The 17,035-nt window shown below is 45.5% G+C and overlaps 1 protein-coding gene and 1 long non-coding RNA gene across 7 annotated transcripts in view; one reads left to right on the top strand and one right to left on the bottom strand.

The window, feature by feature from the left end:
• LOC132427124 (uncharacterized) overlaps window positions 1–17,035 on the bottom strand; it is a 227,101-nt gene that overhangs the window by 86,303 nt on the left and 123,763 nt on the right. The window lies entirely within an intron of this gene.
• The window catches only part of TNC (tenascin C), a 93,986-nt gene that overhangs the window by 45,505 nt on the left and 31,446 nt on the right, over window positions 1–17,035 (top strand). For 2 of the 6 annotated variants that reach the window (XM_060014252.1, XM_060014253.1), the window contains exons 11-15: window positions 4,989–5,261; window positions 6,310–6,582; window positions 7,189–7,461; window positions 10,226–10,498; window positions 12,803–13,075. In XM_060014252.1, coding sequence (XP_059870235.1) covers window positions 4,989–5,261; window positions 6,310–6,582; window positions 7,189–7,461; window positions 10,226–10,498; window positions 12,803–13,075 — 1,365 coding nt within the window. The remainder of the gene's footprint in view (window positions 1–4,988; window positions 5,262–6,309; window positions 6,583–7,188; window positions 7,462–10,225; window positions 10,499–12,802; window positions 13,076–17,035) is intronic. The other 4 variants (XM_060014257.1, XM_060014258.1, XM_060014255.1 and 1 more) reach the window with 3 other exon arrangements.

Consider the following 17,035-nt stretch of genomic DNA (forward strand, 5'->3'; position numbering starts at 1 on the left):
CCTGAAATGTCAAAGGGTTGTAGGTTCAAAGGTCAGAAGAAAGGGATTCCCAGCTCTGCATTACTCGACTCTGAACAGCAGAAGTCTGCAAAGTGTCCCTCGTTGTCTGTGGGTTTTACAGAGAAGATGTGAAATTGGCTGCCCCAAAGCGTTCTTCCCAGAGAATTCCAGGGCTCTAGTCGCGGCATTGAGCCAAAGCGCAAGCCTTTTCCTTGATGCAGCACCAAGTTAAGTTAAAAGTATGCCTCACCTAGCTGCCCATCACACCTGAAATACAATGCAAAGACCCTATCACAGGCTACACAGCCCTACGGAGTCTGGTCCTTCCCATCTCTCTGACCTCACTCCCACTACTTGTCCCCTTGCTCATTTCACCGTGGTCACCCTGGCCTTCTCGCTGTTCCTTAAGCATGCCAAGCCTGCTCCTACCTCAGGGCCTTTGCACATGCTACTCCTGCTGCCTAGATACCACTCTTCCCCCAGTGCTACACCTAGCACCTCCCTCATTTCATTCAGCTCAAGTCTCATCTCAACAGACCTGTCAACCAGTCTAAAACGGTGCCCTATCCTGATTTACCCCTTCATGCTGCTCCAGAGCTCCTCATGACACTTGCCTCACGTCACTCACTCGTTGGTTTACTCACCTATGGCCTGCCTCCTACTTCTAGCCAGAAAGGACTCTGTCTCCTTCATCCAGCGCTGCAGCCCCAGTACCCTGAACACAGCCAAACACGGGGCGTATGCTTCACGAGCATCTGCGGACTCCAGCTCCTCCAGAGGCAGTATTTCCACTGAATCTTCTGGTCTTTTTCTTTCACCTCTGTATCAAAGGCCCAAATTCTCTCTCTTAAGGATTAAGGGAAGGGAAGTCATTCTTCTGGAGTCTTTAATTAAGCTTACTCTGGATAAAAATGGAAGGAAAGAAAGAAGGAAGGATGAAGGGAAGGAGAAAGGGACAGAGGGGGGAAAAAGGAAGGAAGGAAAGAAAAAAGGTACTATCCCTGTTAGCATTGAACAAAATGAGTCTGTGCCAGGCATCTCCCCCTCTGGCCCCATATTTGTATTCTAATAAACTCAACAACACCCTGCTTGAAGTGGAGGCCATGATTTTCTTTGAGCAGTAAGGGCCATAAAGCGGGGAGGATATGCAGAAACCCAAGGCCAATAAAGCATCCTCCCACACCGAGTAAGACTTGACAGTGATACCCCAGTAATTCTCAAGGGTTTGGGAAGCAGAGAGGTGGAATTTTGTTTTTAGCCACAGCTGCAAGTAATAGAAAACATTCTGCTCTAATTTTCCATTTTGATTTTCTCATGGAGCAAACTGAAATTTAGTCAAATATCTATCCATGCAACAAGTATTTATTTCTTACCTGCCATGGGTCAGGCAGTGCTGGTATAGAGAACAGAAAGACACAACCCCTCCACTCAGGAAATGACACACATTGCAGTGAGAATGACAGGACCAAAACCAAAATTATAGGAACGTAACTAGTCTGCTTAGAGGAAAGTGTGGGAAGCTACAGGAGCACAGAGGCAGATACCCATCCCAGACCTGAGCAAAGTGAAGGCAGCGTATCAGAGAAGGCTTTTTGGAAGAGGTGATACTTGGCTGAATCCTAAAAAAGGAAAATGAGTTGGGCAAGTGGAGAAGGGAGTGACGACATTTCCAGCTGGAGGAACAGTATGTGAGAAGCTCAAAGGCATGAGAAACTTCATGTTAGTGAAACACCAGCCATACAGTCCTGCTGTATGATGGAGCTGGGGATAACAGGGTACAAGGTTACAGACATTATCAGTACCATCTACAAAGGGCAGTGAATATCATGCCGAGGGGCTTGGGTTTCATTCTTGACAGTGTGAAGAGTCACCAGAAAGTTTTAAGGCAGGCAAGGCTTTTAATATCAATTAACTTTACAAGATGAGATCCAAGCAATTTAATCTACCCTTAGGGGTCCTGAGGCTTGAATTTGGCCATCCCGCTGCCGTTGGAGAATCCCTCTCTCTCCCATCGGTGAGCACTAAAAGTGGATTCCTCATCAGTCAGCACTTGGTAATTACCATCTACAAGATGGTGGAAATCTAAAGATTTAAAGTTGGCACAGCCAGAAATTCCCCCAGGCCAGCTGGTCAACTCACCATGAGCACAGAAATGGGATTTTGAAATTCTGATTTCCCAGGCCCACTGACATTGTTCAGAGGGTAGATGCCAGTGCACAGCTGGAAGAAAAAGACAACAGCCTTTTCATAAAGAAAGGCCAAGAAATTCACTATGGAACTATACAACGGAAACACTGGGCTTCTGGGGCCGTAAGCCCACAAGTGTGTCATTTGCTGTTGAAATGCAGAGTCCGCATTGATGAGAAGCCTCTGGTCTCAATCTCGACTGTTGTCTGCTGTATTTTTATTCATGTTTTTCCCTCTCTTTTCATAATTCTTACCTGCCTCCCTTTAATTTATCTACTGATTTTATTCACTGAAGTTACACCTTTTACTTATCTGTCTAGCATTTGTTTAGTGAAGGGTTTTGGGTCGGGCACCAAAAGCACCCACCCAGCAGTGGTCACGGTCACAGCACTAAATATAACTGATTTTTTTTTTCTTGATCTGCCTAACCCCCTCCCCCCCACCCAACATACACACAAAAGTGGAAGAATAGCCAAAAATTTGGGTGGAAGTATCATCACCATGACTATTACCATTTACTGAGCAACATGACATTTTATGAAAATTACTCTATCCACTGTAAGAAGAGATGAAGCAGGATGTGAAGGACATTGTATAAACTATCCGTGGCATATAAAAAAGCTGATTTAAAGAAAACAATGGTTCTCGTGAGGAAGAGACATTTTCTAATGTGGATCTCCTCCTCTCTCCAACCATCTTTACTACAACAGCTTAATAGACAATCTGTAACCCCGCCATAACCCCTCCCTCCCCCAGTTAGGTAATTCTCCCCACATCTCTTGCAACCTGGTACCTGAAATCTCTTTCATGGAAAAAAATATGCTTTATGTCATAATTAGAGAAAGAACTTAAAAGGCAGTTACCTGAGAGGAAACACTGACTTCATTCACACAAGGGGGGGGTCAACTATCAATGTCAGCTAGGTTCTTGACAGAAGTTTTGACAGCAGCAGGAGAAAAAAAATAAAGTGGGATAAAAAGGAGAGTTTATGGGCCACAGAGTTCATTTCCTTAACTTTACAGTTTGGCTTAGATTGGTTTTTGTCTGATGTCTGTTCATGCATGAGGGCTCTTGGAATATTTGAAAAGGACACACTCCTGAGTTTAGTTGTGCTGAAATCCCAAGGTCAAGGAGATAACTGCTACAACTGGAACACTGCTCCTGGCCTCACAAGGGCCACTGGGTTAAAAGATAGCTGAGCTTTTCCCCTGTCTTTCCCCACAAGTAGATACATCACTTGGAGCTTGGGGGCCTCTTTTTCTCACCTAGACCATGTTTGTGTGGTTAAGAACTGCTATGGGGTCTTGGATAAGGGCTCCAGGACACAGATTTGGGTTGAATGAGGAATCTGTAGAATGAAGGTCAAGGTCAGGTATGGCAAACATTTTCTGAAAGGGCCAGACAGTATTTTAGACTTTTCAGGCCATACGGTCTCGGTCTCAACTCCTCTACTGCGCCACTGCAGCACACAAGCGGCCATCAGCAATGTGTAACTGTGCAGGCACGGCTGAGTGCCAATGAGATTTTATTTATGACATCAAAATTTGAATTTCATATACTTTCATCTGTCATGAAGTATTCTTCTTTGGATTTTTCCAACCATTTAAAAATTTAAAAACTGTTGTCAGCTCACTTATTACCAAGAGAGGCAGCAGGCTGGATTTGACCCTCAGGTCATAGTTGGCAGACCGCTGTTCTAGATCAAACAAGATTTGAAGGAGTGTCAGCTTTGCCAAAATGGAACAATTAGGAAGAACCTTCCCCAGAACGTAGAAAAGTCTGAATCAAAAAGATTCTTGAAAAGAAACATTTTCCCCTCTGAAAGGATATCTTCTATCCAACTGCAAGCTAAGGTTTTCAAGTGAGACGTCTGCTTTAATGGACAGATAGGACTGATTTGAAATGAGCAGCTGATGTGAGGCATATAGAGAGAAACAACTTGTTCACCTAAATGAGCTCAAGGCAGTTCTTACTCTGTTGTTTAGGGGATCTGTTTCCAGAGAAAATCCTTTCTTCCTAGCTGATGCGAAGTCCATTTAGGCTCTGCCCTGGGCAAATTACCCCCTTGAAGGCATATGCATTCAGACAAGTGAACGTTCTGTGCTTTGCTCATTCTAGAGATGAATAAAGACGGCAAGTTTTAACTGAGCTTAATAAGCTATTTCTCCCAGGGCCTCAGTCTTTCTTTCTATCCAATGAGGGACAGCTTTGCGAAGACTCAGTGACTTCCTCTGGACAGTCTTACTTGTACTGTGTTAATTTATCTCTGATCATTCTGAAGTAAACTGATTTGAGCCCCAGAAACTGACAAAATCCCAACATAAAGAGACTAAAACATGCCTTCCAGGAGAGATTGAGGAAGCACGGAAAGGAAGAGAATCTCAGAGGAGGCAATTTCCTCAAAACACAGAAGGCTGGACGGCTCAGGCCAAGGATCCCAAGCGTAGCCGAAGGCTGTTCCTATGATCTCACCTTTAAGATGAGAGCCGCTTTCCAAAGTGGAAACTGCAGCCCAGAGCAGTACTAACACAGACGTGTAGCATTTTCCAAATCCACAGGACACTGCTCAGTAGAAAAACACCGTATTCAAAAGTCAAACCCAAACACACAACAAGGCAAAATAAGTATTCTATTGATTTATCTGTTGGTGTTCTGATGGCGACAGCATGGCTCAGGGATGCAGGTGGCCCTTGCGGCCCCCATGGTCTCGCAGCATTGGCAGCGGGTTTGCCATTTCTGAGTTCCCAGATGGAAAGCATTTCAGGAATGATTTAACTGACCCCGTCTCTGTCATTATTCAGACCACGCCCCTGAAATGGAAAACCTCACCGTGACCGAGGCTGGCTGGGACGGCCTCAAACTCAACTGGACCACAGCTGACCAGGCCTATGAGCATTTTGTCATTCAGGTGCAGGAGGCCAACAGGGTGGAGGCAGCTCAGAACCTCACGGTGCCCGGCAGCCTGCGGGCTGCGGACATCCAGGGCCTCAAGGCCGCCACCCCTTACAGAGTCACCATCTACGGGGTGATCCGGGGCCATAGAACACCAATGCTCTCTGCTGAGGCCTCCACAGGTACCTCTTACCTTTCCGTCTATAGCTTCTGTTTTTCCCAACAGGAACCTGCCCAAGGATAATCAGATGCAACTCGTTTTTGTTTTTGTTTTGTTTTGTTTGCGGTACGCGGGCCTCTCTCACTGTTGTGGCCTCTCCCGTTGCGGAGCACAGGCTCTGGACGCGAATGCTCAGCGGCCATGGCTCACGGGCCCAGCCGCTCCGCGGCACGTGGGATCTTCCCGGACCGGGGTACGAACCCGTGTCCCCTGCATCGGCAGGCGGACTCTCAACCACTTCCCACCAGGGAAGCCCCGCAACTCGTTTCTGAATAGATTTGAGTACCTTAAGTAGTAGCACTATGGTGCCTAATGATGGGAAGATATCAAGCCGCACAACTCCTGGGGTAGCTTTCTCACTGCACCCCATGTGAACCACAGCCTCTAGGGCTGTGCATAGCCCAGCCTGGGGACTATACACACAGCCCCAGTGGCAGGGACCTTTGGCTTCACAAACAGGCTCCCTCCTGGTGAGGGATGTTAAGGCATTATATTTAGAAGGAAAAAATAATAATAATCTCTTTGTCTGCCGGAGGCTAGGGCAATTCCTTAATGAAATAAGATCACAAACGTTTTCCTACGCCTCACCCCCTTGGATCTATTTCTCAAATTTAGGAAGCTGCATGGTTATCTAAAGAAAGTCACATTAAAAAAAAAAAAAAAAAAGGTAATATAAAGCCTATTCTTTCGTTAAGGAGTCCCTGGATCTTGGTGTGTGATTGGATCATTAAACTAGTTCTTTTTTTAAATATTTTATCTTTTTTATTTGCATTTACTATCTCAACATTTGCCCATTCGTTTTTTTTTTTTTTACATCTTTATTGGAGTATAATTGCTTAACAATGGTGTGTTAGTTTCTGCTTTATAACAAAGTGAATCAGTTATACATATACATATGTTCCCATATCTCCTCCCTCTTGCGTCTCCCTCCCTCTCACCCTCCCTATCCCACCCCTCCAGGTGGTCTCAAAGCACCGAGCTGATCTCCCTGGTTTTTTGTCCTTCTCCAGGAGAAGCTCCCCATTTGGGAGAGGTCACGGTGTCCGAGGTGGGCTGGGATGCCCTCAAACTCCACTGGACAGCTCCGGAAGGAGCCTACGAGCAGTTTCTCATTCAGGTGCAGGAAACTGACACAGAGGAGGCAGCCCAAAACCTCACTGTCCCGGGAGGACTGAGGTCCGTGGACCTGCCTGGGCTCAAGGCAGACACACACTATAGAGTCACCATCCGCGGGGTGACTCGGGACTTCAGCACAACCCCTCTCTCTGTTGAAGTCTTGACAGGTATTCTAGGCTACTTCATTAATTTGTTTCCTCCCACTGTCTCTGCTCAGGAGGCATCAACGCTCTTCCCTCCTCTAAACTGGGCTCAGCCCCTACCCCAGTGGGAAATACCGATGAATCATCCCTGCTTCCATACAAAGGTCCTGTCCCTTATTTGGCCGCGTCCTAGTCCTAGCATGGCAGCCAATTCCATGGAAAGTTCCACCTACTCTTCTTTTATATAAATTGAGGTGACTTTTCTTTTAAAGCAAGTTTCAGTCGTAATAGCTAAGAAGTTGGAAAGCACGCTCTGCGAGTGGGGAAAAAATAAACGTTGATCTGAGCTCATTTTAAGAATGCATCAGAGGACTCCCCAAAGCACCATTTGTATGTCAAGAATGGAAGTTGTGAACAATTCCGAGAACTATCTTTCATTTCCAAAGGCTGACTAGAAAAGCCCTGGCTTTAGTGCCAACAGAGTGTCCTCAACACCGGCTGTAAATCACGCGTCTGTGATCAGCACTCACCAAACAACTCACCCCAACCTCAGCCAAAATGCCATCTCGCCTGAATCCCAGCATGCAACTGCCTTTTTTAGTAACTCAGCAACTCTGTCTTCTTACGCAGAGGAGGTTCCAGATCTGGGGAACCTCACCGTGACTGAGGTTAGCTGGGATGCCCTCAGACTGGACTGGACCAGCCCAGATGGGATCTATGAGCAGTTTGTCATTGAGATCCAGGCGGCTGACCAGACCCAAGAAGCTCACAGTCTCACGGTTCCTGGCAGCCTGTGCTCCGCGGAAATCCCAGGCCTCAGGGCTGGTACCCCTTATACAATTACCCTGCGTGGCGAGGTCAGGGGCCGCAGCACGCAGCCCCTTGCTGTGGAGGTCATCACAGGTACATGACCCTCCTCCCAGACCAGGGACCTGATTGTGTCAGCCAATTCACTGGAATAGAGAAAATTCCCCATGCATCAGGGCCCTCTCTCAAAGCTGTTGGCAGGCAGCGTGAACACAAGCTCTAACTCCGGAGGGTGTGGGTTGGAATTCCACCTTTCTGGCCGAATATTCTTGGGTATCTCATTGTACACCTCTGAGCCTTCATTTCTCACCTTCAAATCAGAGATAATACTCCTACCTCAGAACACTGTCTTGAGCAGTAAATGAGATAATGAACAAAAGTACATAGCAAAGCACCCCTCCTGTAGTAAATTTTGAATGCCAAATAGCTAAATTTATCAGATAGCAACGTATCATAATATAAATAGCATAAACAGTAGGGCTGTGACACAAGAATAAGGTCAGAACTTTCTAGAGAAATCTTATCATAAGTGGCCTCAGAGTCACTTACTGACATCCATCTGGTAGTCAGACCTCCACAGAATAACCTTTGAAATGATCTACCATCTTCTGCTGAAGTTAGCCAAGTCTCTCTCTCCTTAACAGATCCTCAAGGCAGGGCTATTTCTAAGAAAGGACAGTCACGTTTGACCTCAAAGTTTTTGATTCAGTTTGAAGAGGAAAAACAATTCATCTCAGTTTGTCCCCTGAAGATGTGCAACTCCATCTGTTATAGAAAACTCTGTGCTGGTCATGCGGTTTCTAGAAACAACTTTAAAAAAAGTCATGGGAAAGTGAGCCCGATTTGGGGGAACAGGGTTTTTATGCTGGGCCCTAAGCCCATGCCCTTCTCTACACATACTGTGTTTTGAAAAGGCCGCCCAAATAACCTAATCAATGAATTGTTTTCCTTGCTCATACATACCAAATAAACCTGGCCCTTGCTAGAAACGACACACAATTCCCCAAATAAGAAAAGTAATGTTGCAATACACCTAAACGGGCCCGATTATCCACGGCCTGTGTTTCCCAGAAGATTGTCAAACCAGACAAGAGCAAAGGGGGCCTTTGAGACACCTGGGATCCAGGAGCAGGGTGCTAACGATCCGCATCTGTAGTTCGTCAACGTTTTGTAAACGTTTTGTTTTTAGCAGCAAATTCCTTTTGCACGTAAAATCTTACAAGGAGCCCCACTATGTGACAGATAAATGAACAGCTATTCTTGGTGAGCTGGGAAGGAGGAGAGGGCTGCCCACACTCGCCTTGTGCACTGAATCCTGGAATATCTCATACTCTTTCTGGGGGAAATCTTGCAGATATTTTCTTTTCTGACTTCAAATCCGTGGCCACTTCAGCCTTAAAAAGAGAGGCTGGGAGATTGCACTTCACCCTGAGCAGCATTCCACTAAGTAGTGAGTGTTTCCATATCCGGAACCCAAACTTTCTAAGTCAGCAATGACTACGTTAAATTTCCTTCCTACCTTGTAGAAAAATGAATAGTGGGCCCTGCTCTGCACCATTTGCTGAGCAAAACATAATCACTTTTAAGGAAGAGTAGGCACAAACGGCCTTGTTTGTGATGCAGACATTCTTCAATCAGACACAAAGTGCTATCAGGAGAAGGGGGGAGGGAAAATGCAAAGCCAAGAATCCAGTACAGTACGGAAACTTTGATCTCTGAAGGATGAGAAAAGTCCAGAGATAAAACATCGGACTTGTCCAAACCTGATTCAGCACATGCTTTATACACCCCGTCAGACAGCCTGTGGCCAACAATGAGATGATCTCTCCAAAGTCCAGTACTGAGACGAAGCAGGTAATTCTCTCCCACGTGACCAAGAAGTTCCAAGGAGAAACATCGAAACAGTGATACACAGCTCTGCATTCTCAGAGCCAACGAACTGAGGATAGAAAATACTAGGGAAAAAAATTCCAGGAAGCTCCAAAAGGCCAAACTTGAATTTTCCATGTGCTGGTAACTACACACATAGCATTTACATTGCATTAGGTATTATAAGTAATCTAGAGATGATTTTTTAAAGTATACAGGAGGATGTGCATAGGCGATATGCAAATACTACAGCATTTTACATGCATCCTCAGCTTGTTATCTATGGGGGTCCTGGAACCCATCCCCCAAGGGTACCAAGGAACAGCTGTGTGTCTGTTAGGCTGCCACTTACCAGGTCCTCACTATGTATCAGGTGTGACGTCAGGTATCTGTCAGGTATAAACTCAGAGGTTTATAAATATTATCATCCAATCATCACACATTCCAATGAAATGGTACTGTCAGCTCCAATTGAAGATGAGGGGCACAAGGCTCAGAGATGACCTGGGTGACATGCCCAAGATTACGCAGCTAGCAAACATCGGTGCTGGAGTTCTAACCAAGGCCCATCTGCCTCCAGAGCCTGTACTTTTAACCAACTCCTACTTCTCTTACCCTGACCCACAATCCCACATTTTTCATGGGCCTTTAGGGTGCTAGTCATGCACCCTAAAGGATCTCGTGATCTGAGGATCTCATGATCCTCAGAGACCTCCCAGCAGTGGGTTGTCAGCGGTCGTGACGGCATGGCCATCTCAAGGAGGAACAGTGTAGATGTTCTCTTTTCTGACCATCTTCAACTCCTGAAGAAAGCTGTGGCCAGATTACCGCAGTTCAGACAGGAAACTCCCCGAGACCAAGAATGACCACACACACAAACATAAGAAAATCTCTTGCCCCTTTCTTTCTTCCCTAGAGCTGGGCTGTGGGACGTTTGGTTTCTTCGCTTTCTGTTTGCAGCACTGACAAATTCCTCTCTGTCCTTCTTCAGCGGAGCTCCCCCAGCTGGGACACTTAGCCGTGACCGAGGCTGGCTGGGACGGCCTCAAACTCAACTGGACCACAGCTGACCAGGCCTATGAGCATTTTGTCATTCAGGTGCAGGAGGCCAACAGGGTGGAGGCAGCTCAGAACCTCACGGTGCCCGGCAGCCTGCGGGCTGCGGACATCCAGGGCCTCAAGGCCGCCACCCCTTACAGAGTCACCATCTACGGGGTGATCCGGGGCTATAGAACACCAATGCTCTCTGCTGAGGCCTCCACAGGTACCTTCCTCTCCCTGTCCATGATGCTTTCTCTCCAAGAGGCGTGTGGGGAGCCAGCTTCTGTCCATATCTAAATCCTTCCCACGCGCCCATCAGCTACTGAACTTGCATGCTCACACACCTCCCTATGGGCTGCGCCTTGGTCCAGACGCCTCTGACATCTCAAGAATGAACGTGCAGATGCTACCTCTTCTGACCTCTAGCCTCTCCCAGACCTTACCTATCCAATCCTATAACTACATCTCTTCTAAAGGATGGCTTTCCATTTCACGAGACAGCCCGATGGTCTTAACTCTTTTCTCCAGTGCTTGGCTATAACTAAGAGCCGACCCTTCCGACGTGTGAGTTCTGGTGGAGCACAGATTATTTACCTTAGAGAGTCTCTTTCCTAGCTGCCAATGCTGCTTTACTATCCCAGATCCCTCAAGGGTATGGGCATGTGGTTCTTGCATTTAAAAGAAATGTTTTAATTTAAATGTTTCTTTAAAATGCACTGAGTATGATACGAGAACTGAATTACCCTCCTCCTCCGGGCAATTCTCTCAGATACTCAAGTCACTGTTAGAACATCAAATTAGCAAATAGCTAGACCAGAAAAGAAGAAAAAACAAAAACATCACACAATTATGACTGGAGACAGTACCCAAGAACAAGCCATTCATTAGCAGAAGTACACACAGCAGCATTTGAAACAAAGAATGTCCGGGCTATGAATGTCGAAGAGCTGATGCCCTTTTTGTTCTTTTAATGGAGAGTTGCTCCCTGGACTGTTGGCCTTTGCATGGCACACTCCCAGCCCGGACCCAGGAGGGTGCCTTACAGTTTACTCATCACTCTGCTCCAGTGACAGGGCATTCAGTGTTTCCCTGCAGCCTGCTCAAGAGCCCAGCCCTCCCCAGCACTGGTTTCCATGTTTCATCTTCCCATGTGCCTCCGCTGGTGTGAAACTGAACAGAGGCTGTCAGGTTTGGTTTTTGCATATGCCTGCCCCATTTTCCTATAATTATTGCAACTAAACTTTTCTGCAAACCTGTGTGTCCTAGTGGATTCTAGCAAAAGCTCTGCATTTTAGCCTCAATCATTTCAGTAACTCTCGCTGAGATAAACACACAGCACAGACAACTGCTGCATGAATGGTGACCCTGAAATGCCTAAAAATTGCAGCTGAGGCTGCCCTGGATGGACTCAGGGCTCTTTTATCTAACATCCATAAACAATCCCATCTCAGAAGGCAAAGAAATCACCCGCCACTTTTGATCTTTCCTGAAGATCTTGCGGTTTGGGTGTTCTTAGTATTTATATATATATATTTTTTTCTTTATAATGATAGCAACATTCTTGCTCCTGACAAGTTGGTCTGTGGGGAAGAAGGGCCATAATTCCATCTGACCTGCGTTTCACCAGATCTCTTGGGACGGGAAGTCTTTCTCCTGCCTTGCTAGAGAGACAATACTAGCTTTTCAAATCTTGCTTCTGCCTGCCTTCTGCACATTTTATTCCTGTTGCTTGGAAAACCACTGGTAGGATCATCTCTGAGACAAAATGTTACTTCTTGGCCAAACAGCGTTGCCTGATGGCCTTGTCCTGGCTCAGCTCTCTTGGTTGGCAATGCAATACTAGCTTTCTTGGCCCATGTAGAAGCAGTTAAGAAAAGACAAGCTATTTTAACAGAATATGAGAACAGCTGGCCCTTGTCAGAAGTATGATGAAAATACCAAGATTTACATTGACAAATTGCCAATTCCCTTTAAGTCACAAAATCAGAAGCCTCAAGGTACCACCTTGGGAGGGTAATGGCGTCAGAATTATTTAGTCGTCATCTGAACAGATGGGAGCTCCCTCAAAGCAAAGGATGTCCGCTGGCTGCAGCCAAGTACTTGTGGTCTCCTGAGTGCAATTTAAGAGACTAGAAGCCGCCAGCGCTCGTATCTTTTGACCGATGGCCAGCATCCCTGAGGTGTGGCTCCCAGAAGCATCTGGGCTTCGACAGAACAGGTCCTGCTGCCGTCACTGGGCATGTCTCCTCACACACGCCAGATCTCGGCCAGGCCCTGATCTTGTGTGGCAGCTCGGGAGCGGGGAAATCTAATTGCCATACCTTCCTTTTTGTATTTTTCTTTTAATAAATCCCCTTTTTCTCTCCCATTGGCACTGATTGGTAACATCTCTTCGTGTCACCCTAAGCCTGAACTGTCGGATCTTTCTAGCTGGCTATGGTTCTGTTAACAACTGCAGTCTTAAAACCCAAACGCAATGATTAACTCAGATTTATTTGTTTCTTCTCTCCTACCCCTCCTTTTTCAGCCGGAGAACCTGAAATCGGAAACTTAAATGTTTCCGACATCACTCCTGAGAGCTTCAATCTCTCCTGGACAGCTACCGATGGGGCCTTCAAGACCTTTACCATTGAAATTATTGATTCCAATAGGTTCCTGGAAACGATGGAATATAACATCTCTGGTGCTGAACGAACTGCTCACATCTCAGGGCTCCGCCCTAATAATGATTTTATTGTCTACCTCTCTGGACTCACTCCCAGCATCCGGACCAAAACCATCAGTGCCACGGCCACCACAGGTACACGCACATTCGCCTGCTCCTAACACCCTCTCTCCAGAATCTTTTTTGCAGGGCAAAGCCACTCCTTCCTGCCCATTGAAGCACAGGCCACAGGGCACTAACTGTTCCGTGACACTAGGCTGGAGCACTATTTAACATAACTCTCTTCCAGCAGCAGCCCAAATGGTGACTTTCCTAATTTGTCCCTGACCAGGACATTTGCAGCATAAAATGTAGTTTGGTCCAGAATGCCAAGTTGAATCTGGAGAAAAGAATTCTCCTCATCAGTAGCCAAAAAGCCATGATGAGAGCTGTCCTTGACTTGGAAAGACGTCTATATTGGTCAGAGAGGTCTTAAAACTTATATTGTGTGTTATCCAACTGTCTTGTCTTCCTAGTGCCTTTGACTTCCTAATACCCAAATATTCCAACGATTTAATGAAACTGAATTGGGCAAGTGATGAGAAAGAGCAAAGATTATTCACCACATGAGTTCACGAGGAAATCATGCCATTCAGACCACTCCAATTCCAATGCCACCTCTAGGAGAAAAGACCAGAACATGCTGGCTTGCTTCCAGAACAGTGAATGGCAGATGGCAAAAATAAAAGTAGAGTTTAAATAAGGAATTTGGTCAACAAAAGAGTGAACCACTTTCACCAAATCCGCGGTACCTGTGACATACACACTATGGGAAATGCTCTCTGGAATGCAGCAAAAGACGATTCTATGTGAATTCAGAAAGGAGAGCCTTGTCCATTCAAAATAGCATTCTTAGCACATTTTGGACAATGCCTTCTCTTGAGAGATAAAGTGAGATATCACAAACTGAAATTTAAAGTTATTTGTGGAGTAAGCACAGGAGAGTCTTTTCTTCTTGATCACAAAAAGGGGTCCCATATTCTAGGGCAATTTAAGAGAAGGGTTAACATTGTAGTATCAAAAGCATCTATCATTTAAGTCACTCACAGCTGAGGGAGAGTCTGTCCTCATTCCACATGAGTCCACAAAGTGTTATCAGCATGGACCACAGGAAAAGCAGTGAGCCAGCAATATCTAGTTCTCAGCCCAGCCAGATGAAAGTATACCAAAACCTAGGGAAATTAGTCAAACACATATATTTCTTCCTCACGGCTCAAGTTGGTTTTCAAAAAAAGGCAAGTGTCTTTACCAGAGGGTTAAGGCTAAAACTTTATGGATTTAGTCTTACATGTTTTGATTTTGACCCTCTAATAGTGTTTTGTTTTTTTGTTTTTTTGTTTTTTTTTTGGCTGTGTTGGGTCTTCATTGCCACGCGTGGGCTTTCTCTACTTGCAGCCAGCAGGGGCTACTCTTCGATGCAGTGCTCGGGCTTCTCATTGCGGTGGCCTCTCTTGTTGAGGAGCACGGGCTCTAGGCATGCAGGCTTCAGTAGTTGTGGCTCATGGGCCCTAGAGCACAGGCTCAGTAGTTGTGGCGCACGGGCTTAGTTGCTCCGTGGCACGTGGGATCTTCCCGGACCAGAGCTTGAACCCTTGTCCCCTGCATTGGCAGGCGGATTCTTAATCACTGCGCCACCAGGGAAGTCCCTCTAATAGTGTTTTGAACTGACACACTTTCGTATTTTTTTCTTCTTCCTTTAGTAGCTGAACCTCTCCTTAGCTGCCTCACTGTCTCAAATGTGACCTCGGGCAGTGTGTCCATCTCATGGGTAGCTCAGGAGTCTGCCTTTGATAGCTTTCTTATAGAAGTTAGGCATTCTGACCACCTCCAGGAAATGGTGGTACGTTCTGTGCCTGCGGCGTCTCGCAGCTTTGTCATCACCAACCTCAAAGCTTCTTCTGATTACACTGTCCACCTCCACGGGCTGATTGGCAGGCAGTGTGCTCAGACCCTGATGGTCCAAGCAACCACATGTATTTCCCACGATGGGTTCTTCACTCTCCCTTGAACTTCCCCCGAAGAGCGTTCCAAAAAAATCAACCTCTACCCATTTTTCACCCTCCTGGTCCCTCCAGATCCTTCTCAAATTTGACAGAGACATCCAAATCAGAGCTTGAAAACTTTAAAAAGAAAAATTCTCACCCCAAATTAAGGAACTTCTGTGTCAACCTCTTTTTTCTAAATACGCACTCACATCTGGAGTTGCTCTGTTTGTTTGTATAGAGTTAACCTGATGTGCTTTGGTTGAATTTCCAAGCCATCCTTTCATCTGATCTCGAATAATCTTTTCCAGTTCCCGTTATTGTCTGCCTGTGGTCTTTCTAATCAAAGTTTGCCCACGTGTCTTATTCAAAGGGGTGTGTGCATGCCATTGTTGTTTCCTCGGTCAGAACGATCTACATTCTCTTTCTCTCCACCAAGATTTTAAAAGTAGTGTCACTAGCATGCAGAGAAAAAGACCCCAAAGCACACCCCAAGTCCCACGCGAGAGGACCCAGTGGTCTCATCTTGTTCTTGAGACTTTTGTCTGCATTCCCTACAGACTGCTCTTTTTTTGACATTTACTCTATCAAGCATGTTTTGTCATCCACTGACATCTGTCACAAAGTGTCAGAGTCTTCTTTTCATCTATCATCTTGTTCCAATCTTGGTGCACGTGGTGAGCATTCAGAGTATTAAGTTTTTGAAAATGTCTGTCTTTCCTGGAAGCAGACAACATGTCAAGAAACTGTTTCAAAGGGTTAGAAGTGGTAAAAGAAAAACACCCCTAGCTTGCATGCAACACTGACCGGACCCTAACTACCACTCTCTGAGTTCTCTTCTTGCACCTCGCTTTTCAGCTTGGTTGCATCATTTGGGAGACAGCTAGAGGTTAAGCTAACCTTGCAAACCCAGGTCTTATTGGGTTTTGGCACTGCCAGTCTCTGTCTGGTAGCATGAAAAGAGTCCTAACGTGCGTCCTTAATTCGGGAGATTCCTTCCACAGCAAAATATAAGGAAAAAGCAGACAGAGTCCCATTTGAAGGATTTCACTTTTTCTGTGGTTGAGGTAATTTGCCAATGCTGTACCTGAAAATTATAGCATCATTAGCTTCTCTAACTAATTGCTAAGGAGGAAATCCCATGCCATTACTTACGGCTGTCCTCTGCTTCTGAGCCAGATTCATTTATCCTTAGAGACTCTATGGCATTGAGTTATGCTGTGCAGTTGTCCAGTTAAAGTTTATCCAGATGAGCTCCTTCTTTCCTCCAAATACTGGAGCTGCAGCAAAACAACACCCGAGTCCTTGGAAGAAAGAGTCTGCTTCTTCCCAACCCTAAATCCTGATCCTAGTATCTCAATCCTCCAGGACTGTTGCCTCTCTCTAAAATACAGTCTGGGTTGAACTTATTTTAATGTTAGTATTATTTGATAAATGTGCATTTAGGTGGCCAGACCATATACATCCCAGTTGAAACTAGCAGTATAGGCCCCCTACATTAAAAATGAATCGTTCTCATCACTGATTATCTAGATTTTAAGGGACAAGAGAAACTTAACCTCAGGGGAACCATCCATCTTTCCAAATTATCCAATAAGTGAATTTCATAATCAGAAAACGCAAAGTCTAACTTCAAGTTTTCCTTTAACTTTTACATATACCAGGAATTTTTAAATAGAGGACATTTTCACCTTTATAGTGTTTAGAGTGAGATGTGGATTTTCCTATGGTGCATACATCTGGGTTTTTGACTACTACAAAGAATTTCTCTTCTGTGGATATTAACCTTTAATTTCTACAGTCCAAATAGATCACAGAAGACTAAATCGGGAAACTCCAAAGTAGCATTTTCTAAGGCATGTTCAGGGGCACATCAGCAACTTGAGATGTTCAGAGAATACTCCTCAGGAAAGGTATCCATTGATAAGCTTATGAAGTGCTGGGCTAAACAAAATTAAGTAGGCTTCTTTACAGAACCAGCATTCTGAGGCATTTAAAATGCTAGTATGCTTCGTGAATCTCTAGGGTGAGATATAATATTCAATATAATGTGAAGCTATCTTTTCTTGGAACA

The sequence above is a fragment of the Delphinus delphis genome, chromosome 6 (assembly GCF_949987515.2).
Source record: "Delphinus delphis chromosome 6, mDelDel1.2, whole genome shotgun sequence".
Lineage (NCBI taxonomy): Eukaryota > Metazoa > Chordata > Mammalia > Artiodactyla > Delphinidae > Delphinus > Delphinus delphis.